This window comes from Chiloscyllium plagiosum, chromosome 22 (genome assembly GCF_004010195.1).
Source record: "Chiloscyllium plagiosum isolate BGI_BamShark_2017 chromosome 22, ASM401019v2, whole genome shotgun sequence".
In the NCBI taxonomy this organism is placed as follows: Eukaryota; Metazoa; Chordata; class Chondrichthyes; order Orectolobiformes; family Hemiscylliidae; genus Chiloscyllium; species Chiloscyllium plagiosum.
In genome coordinates, this window is record NC_057731.1 from 59302681 (window position 1) to 59310519 (window position 7839).

General features: G+C 43.9%; 1 protein-coding gene across 4 annotated transcripts in view; it reads right to left on the minus strand.

Annotated features, from left to right (window-relative positions):
• Positions 1-7839, minus strand: part of LOC122561370 (6-phosphofructo-2-kinase/fructose-2,6-bisphosphatase 4-like) — a 177705-nt gene that overhangs the window by 66605 nt on the left and 103261 nt on the right. The window contains exon 1 of one of the 4 annotated variants that reach the window (XM_043713127.1): positions 4789-5022. The exons of the other annotated variants lie outside the window; for them this stretch is intronic. Within the exon in view, the coding sequence (XP_043569062.1) occupies positions 4789-4888 (100 nt within the window). The 5' untranslated portion in view covers positions 4889-5022. Of the gene's footprint in view, positions 1-4788; positions 5023-7839 lie in introns of those variants that run through there. 4 annotated transcript variants of the gene reach the window in all.

The following is a 7839-nucleotide window of genomic DNA, read 5'->3' on the forward strand; positions in this document are numbered from 1 at the left end:
CACCTCCCGCCGCCCCTCCCCCTCCCTACCTCCCGCCGCCCCTCCCCAGAGACCGAGAGACCGAGAGACCGAGAATTAATTGAACCTTACAGAATACTGAATGGCCTGGACAGTGTAGACATTGGGAAGATGTTTCCATTGATAGGAGAGACTGGGACCCAAGGGTACAGCCTTAGAGTAAAGGGAAAGCTCTTTATAGTAGAGATAAGGAGAAACTTCTCCAGCCAGAGAGTGGTGAATTCATGGAATTCATTACAGGAGGCTGTGGAAGCCAGGTCATTAAGTATAATTAAGACAGATATGGATAGGTTCTTGATTGTCAAGGAGACCAAGGGTAATGTGGAGAAACAGGAAGAATCTGGTTGAGAAACTCAAGAGCCATGATTGAATGAAAGAGCAGACATGAGCTGAATGGCCTAATTTCTGCTCCTACATTTTATGGTCTTACATTTACTTCTGTTGCAAAACACTAAAACTGCACTTTTTGATTCTCAATCCATTTACGAGTAGGAATGGTTTCTCCCTATCGACTCTGTCCAGGCCCCTCGTACATTGAGAACTTCCATCAGGTCTCCAAGGAAAACAATTCCAACTTCTTTAATCTTTTCTCAAAGCTGAAGGATCTCATTCCATGGAGCATTCTCACAAGCCTCGTCAGTACTCAATTCAGAGCATTCCTATTGTGTACGGTTCTCAGCATTACACAATACTTCAGCTAAGGTCTAACCTGTGTCTTATTAAAGTTCACTATAACCTCCCTGCTCTTCTGTCTCTGTAAACGAAATTTAGAATACTGCATACCTTGCGAGCAGCTCTCTCTGCCTGTCCTGCCACCTTTAATGACTTACACACATTTATATTCAGATCTCCCTGCTTCTGCACACTCTAGAATACCCCGTTCATTTTATTCTGGTCTTTGTGGCCTTTTTTTTAAAACCAAAGTGCATCACATCACACTTCTCAGCATTCAGAACTTCTGCCACCTATCCATACACTTGACCAACGTGCTTTTGAAATTCTACACTGTCCTCAGTTTGCAATTCTCCAACATTTTCTGGAGATCTACAAATTTTGAAACTGTCACCAGCACACCAAGATTCAGAGCATTATAATAATATATATTTATACACACACACAAAATCAGGAATAAGAATACCCCTGGGCAATTCCATTCCAAAAAAAAAAAATCCATTGGCCTTTTCTCCCTGTCCCTCAGCCAATCTTGTATCCAAGTTGCTGCTTAAAATTGTGTTGCTGGAAAAGCGGAGCAGGTCAGGCAGCATCAAAGGAACAGGAGAATCGATGTTTCGGGCAATGCCCGAAATGTCGATTCTCCTGTTCCTTGGATGCTGCCTGACCTGCTCCGCTTTTCCAGCAACACAATTTTAAGCTCTGATCTCCAGCATCTGCAGTCCTCACTTTCTCCCAAGTTGCTGCTGTCTCTTTTATACCATGACCTGTGCAGCCAGTGATATGACTACATGAGGGCTTGTCCAGGTCATGTGACAGGTCAATGACTCTTCTCATGCCTTAGGACAGACATTCTGCTTTGCTGAGCTTGCTCTGCCATACTTTCACTTCAAAGTTATTTTATTTACTGTCATTTTAATAACTTGAACTTAATTCCAACTTACTCGTGCAGTGTTAATTAAAAACTGGAAATTAGTAGAAAATAGAAACTCTTTACCCTTACTCAACAATCAGCTCCCTCTGGGAGAAAGTGAGGGCTGCAGATGCTGGAGATCAGAGCTGAAAACGTGTTGCTGGAAAAGCGCAGCAGGTCAGGCAGCATCCAAGGAACAGGAGAATCGACGTTTCGGGCATAAGCCTGAAGAAGGACTTATGCCCGAAACGTCGATTCTCTCGTTCCTTGGATGCTGCCTGACCTGCTGCTTTTTCAATCAGCTCCCTCTGCCGTGCCTATAAATTCATTCAGAAATTTGTGTTTTTCAAAATGACTGGAGTTGAAAGACATTCCTTAACAGCAGTGACTCAACAACCAATCAACCCTTGACTTTCCTAGTGTCATTTTATTTCCTTGCTGCCTTTATCTGGTATCACCCCTCTACTCCCTCCCTCTCCCATTCCACTTTCACCTCGATCCTTCCCATATTCCCTCCCACCTCTCCTCCTCCTCCTTCATCCCTCTCTCCAGCCTCTCTTTGCTATTGGTGTTGCTAACTGTCCCTGGTTCCTCCTTGCCTGCTGTCTAGGAGCTGATCTCTTCCTAACTCAGTCCCTCATCCCTCGGAAACTTTTACTGAGGCCTCTGCACTTTCCCTAGCATGTGACTGAGGCCTATTCAATAATTCATAAAGTTTCAGTATGACCTCTCTGCTTTTATTATTCTATTCCATGTCTTATGGACCCAAGTAACATTTCTGTGTCGTTAATTACTTGATCACTTCCTGCCGTCATCTTTAAGGATGTGTGTCTGCAGCAGCCCATGCCCCTTCAGTTAGCACTCACTCTCTTTTCTCTCTCTCACACACACTCCGCTTCTTTTGTATATCTTCACTATCCTGAGACCGATACTATTCTCATCACAATCTGTTACTTTCCCAACTTTTAACTCCTTACATCCAGCTCAAGGTTTTTTTAAAAATAAAAATTGCAAAGATTATTGGACTCAAAACTGACCCTTGAGGAATATTAGCACAAACCACCACCTGTTCTGCAAACCACCTACCACCCTCTGCCCACGTTACTGAATTGTATTTATAAATACCTTTGTGGACTTCTATCTTTTTAATCAATCTCCCAATGTTTTATCAAAAGCTATCCACAAGTCCCTATATATAGCATCTACTGCACTACCAATGTTCTCTATTAACTCACCAATAATTCAAGTGAGTCAAAAATTAAGTTACTGAACAAAGAGACCTTGGAGTACAGGTTCATAGCTCCTAGAAAGTGGAGTCACAGGTAGATAGGATAGTGAAGGCGACGTTTAGTATGTGTTCCTTTACTGGTCAGAGCATTGAGTATAGGGGTTGGAAGGTGATGTTGCGGCTGTACAGAACATTGGTTCGGGCACTTTTGGAATAGTGTGTGCAGTCCTGGTCGCCCTCCTATCAGAAGGATGTTGTTATGTAACTTGAAAGGATTCAGAAAAGATTTACAAGAATGTTGCCAGGGTTTGAGCTATAGGAAGGGGCTGAATAGGCTGGGACTATTTTACCTGGAAGAACACAGTAAGCCATGCAGCATCAGATAGAGAAGTCAACGTTACAGGTGTAACCCTTCTTCAGTCCTGAATTCCAGCATCTGCATTTCTTTTTGTCTCTAACTATTTTACCTGGAACATGGAAGACTGAGGTTTATAAAATCATGAGGGGCATGGATAGAGTAAATAGACAAAGTATTTTCCCCTAGAGTCGGGGAGTCAAAAACTAGAGGGAATAAGTTCAAGCTGAGAGAGGGGAAAGATTTAAAAGGGATCCGAGGAGCAACTTTTTCCACTCAGGGTGGTGCTTGTACAGAATAAGCTGCCAGATGATGGAGTAGAGGCTAGTACAATTACAACAATTAAAAGACATCTGGATTGGGTACATGAATAGGAAGAGTTTAAAAAGGATATGGGCCAACTGCTGGCAAATGGGACTAGATTTCGCTCAGATATGTGGTCAGCATGGACAAGTTGGACAGAAGGGTCTGTATCCATGCTGTACACCTCTATGGCTGTAGCTAAACAATCAAAAAATTCTTCCTGATTCACTTGTGTTTTTCCAAATGAAAGTTTATCTTATCTCTGACAATGGCTTTCAATATTTCCTCACAATGGATCATGAAGTGACTAGTCTGTAATTTCATGGTGTAACCTTCACACCCTATTGAATCGTGGGAGACCAATAGCAAACTTTGAACCATATGGTACTACTGCTGCATCCAATGAGGATCGAAAGATAATGACAAATGCCTTGGCTATCTTCACCTTTATCTCTTGTAGTCACAACAGGAATTCTAGTTGAATTAGAGGAGTTCGCAACTTAAGTAATAATTTTTTCAATACATCACCTTCCTCTTCTCTTTTACTGGAAAATCCACATTATCCATTTCCTTTGTGAAAACTAAAGGTGAAGCAAGTCTGTCATAATGATCCAACATGTGCTCAGTACAAGTCACTCACATTAAAAAAAAATCAGAAATTGATCACAGGAAGAATCACACAGCAGCAACCACAATCACTGCATGACTCACCTTAATATTTACAAAGCTAACAAGGAAATGAAAGTTTATTTCAGATATTTATTCTACCTTGAATTAGTCCACTAATGCAAATACTATACCTAGAACTGCTTACACATATTGTGCATGTGTATCAGTTTTAATGCAAACCGCTGCATCTTACTCATTCACAGGCAAGTTTGACATTTAACACACAAATCAGCTTCAGACCTTAATTTCTACTCAAGCGCACAGAAGCAACAGCTATAGCTTAATCTATAGCCCAACATGTAAGCAGTACCTTTGCAGCTGGTTGCAAAGAATTGCAGTTTGTATTCTGACCCATCATGTACTGTAACCCATGTTAACTCAGCAATTTTATTGCAGGATCCTTATAAAGTTATGCAAACACTAAGAAAAGGCTGAGGCTAAATCTGTCTCCAGGCAGCAGGCTGTCTGAGCATATTCACTGGCATCACAGCACTGCAGACTCAATGGAGCAACAAGACTTTTAAAGCAGTGTTGTACTATCAGCCACTCCCAGGACCAGAACCTTCAAACAACCCAGTCACAAAACGGTTGAGAATTGGTGTGCACCCCTTTGCCAGGCTCCATACCTACCCTTCCTTTGTGAAGTGTGCATCTCACAGAGGCCATTTTTAGAAGGCATCCAAATCTTCTTTAGAGGATTTTGAGTGAGTTCCAGATGCGAATTTGCCATGTTAGCCCTCGTTCCTTTGTCTAGCTGCAAATTTAAATCCACACTGCCATCGATGTGGTTTGTCAACGACCTGCCTTGCTGTCTAGGTTGCTCCCTCTTCCCTGTTTGCAGCCATTTATTGAGCACTAGGCAATAGCAATGATCATGTCACGTGAAACCAAACTGCAAACTACCACAAATATCCTAAATCACGGGCACTCAGATTATAAAGGTCAAAATGTACAATCCAAAGTCTACGTCAACAAAGTCAAGCTAATATTTTATAGCGATCTTAAATAAATACAGCTGCCATAGAACTTTAATCACTCTGTTCTGGCAATTTCCTTTTTCTTAAATTCTCTACTTCTTCAAATATTATCTGCACTTTTGTTCAGATTGGTATTTATTTAAAAAGTTATTTTAAAAATCTAATTACACAGAAAGTTACATTTTTACACAGAATCTCATGTGTATTTGTTCCCTGAATTATTTCTTGGCAAATGCTTGTTTTATACAATCACTGGATACTTTCTGTGCCAATGTACAAGGTACACACAAGTTTTTCTAAATGTTGCATCATTGCGGGTTCATTCCACGTTGCAGGATCCCAGTGGATCTCTCACGTGGGAAAATCATGTTCATGTCAAAACAGCCAATGCTGGGAGTGTTACAACGCGAGCACCAATCAGCCTGCTCACGGCAGGAAACATATTGCAGAATAACAGATGTTGCTTAACTCTGAGCAAGTTACCAATAGACACCGAGCAAAGCAGCCGAAAGAAACCAAGATAGCACACAACCTTCGAAATGAGGTAAAAACAATGACTGCAGATGCTGGAAACCAGATTCTGGATTAGTGGTGCTGGAAGAGCACAGCAGTTCAGGCAGCATCCGAGGAACAGGGAACACCACGTTTCGGGTAAAAGCCCTTCATCAGGAATAAAGGCAGAGAAATGAACCAGTCCAGTCAACACCATTGCTCACTCAGTTCTGTTAAAACAACAGCACTCATTTCACCCGGAATAGTCCAAACCAATTCACAAAAACACAGTGATAGAAACACTCAAATTAAGAACGAAGACTTTTGAAAGCAAAGTGGATTTTATTGCTTTTCTTTTTAAAGGTGAACAGGGGAATGAGTTTACGGAGGCAAAAATTTACTGCAGACACTGGAATCCAAGGTTAGACAGACAGGAGGCTGGGGGAACACAGCAAGGCAGGCAGCATCAGGAGAGACAGGCAGGAGGCTGGGGGAACACAGCAAGGCAGGCAGCATCAGGAGGTGGAGAAGTCAACGTTTCAGGTATAACCCTTCTTCGGAGGCAACAGTCTCAGAGTAGGATGGAGGAGAATCAGTGACCAGTTTTAGAATGAAAAGTGGCAACAATGTGCGAGAAGCTGGAGTCAAAACAATGACAGAAAGAACAATTCTCACCGAGGATGAAGATGTGGCATGGAGCAAACTTAGGCAGATCTTCATGAGTTTGTGTATGGGGGAGGGTTTCAGAAAGCAAGGCTTAGGGCATGAAGATGGGCTGACCAGTGGAAGGACCAGGAAACATGTGGCAGAACTTGTGGAGAATGAGGAGAGCTTCAGAACAGTCCTGGCTTCAGGCTCTGGAATCTTCAAGCATCCAGAAACATGGAGGTGGTGAAGGGAATAAGGGGACTGCGTCAGTCAGTGTCATGGAGTTGGAAATATCATGAGGTTTATATCACACACAACTCCAACTGATGGATGCAAAATAAGATGATACTGGAAATAAGAACTGAAATAAGTTAGCAATATTCCCCAGGAGAAAGTGAGGACTGCAGATGCTGGGGATCAGAGTCGAGAGTGTGGTGCTGGAAAAGCACAGCCGCTGAGGCAGCATCTGAGGAGCATGAGAATCGACATTTTGGGCATAAGCACTTCATCAGGATTCCTTTTCCAGCACCACACTCTCGACAATATTCCACAGGTCAGGAAATATCCTAGGATAGGAAGAGTCAAGGTTTCAGGTTAATATCTCTGTCTCCATAGAGTTAAAAGTCACACAACACCAGGTTATAGTCCAACAGATTTATAGAACATAACAGCGCAGTACAGGCCCTTTGACGCTCGATGTTGCGCCGCCCTGTCATACTAATCTGAAGCCCATCCCACCTACACTATTCCATGTACGTCCATTTGCCTGTCCAATGTACTTAAAGGTGGTCAATCTACTACCGAGGGAACAGGAGAATCGACGTTTCGGGCATTAGCCCTTCTTCAGGAATGAGGAAAGTTGGTCCAGCAGGCTAAGATAAAAGATAGGGAGGAGGGACTTGGGGGAGGGGCGTCGGAAATGTGATAGGTGGAAAGAGGTCAAGGTGAGGGTGATAGGTCAGGCGGGGGCGGGGGCGGAGAGGTCGGGATGAAGATTGCAGGTTAGGAAATGGACCCACCACCAAGGAACTAACCTCCATGTACAGCGCATCATCCGCCGCCATTTCCGCCACCTCCAAACGGACCCCACCACCAAGGATATATTTCCCTCCCCTCCCCTACCAGCACCCCGTAAAGACCACTCCCTCCGTGACTCCCTCGTCAGACCCACACCCCCCACCAACCCAACCTCCACTCCCGGCACCCTCCCCTGCAACCGCAGGAGGTGCAAGACTCGCGCCCACCCCTCCCCCCTCACCTCCCTCCAAGGCCCCAAAGCACACTTCCATATCCGCCACAGATTCACCCGCACCTCCAAACACATCATCTATTGCATCCTCTGCACACGATGATGCCTCCTCTATATTGGGGAGACAGGCCGGCTACCTCCGGAGCGTTTCAGATAACACCTCTGGGACACCCGGACCAACCAACCCAACCACCCTGTAGCTCAACATTTCAATTCCCCCTACCACTCCACCAAGGATATGCAGGTCTTTGGACTCCTCCACCCCCAAATCCAAGCCACCCCACGCCTGGAGGAAGAACACCTCATCTTCCACCT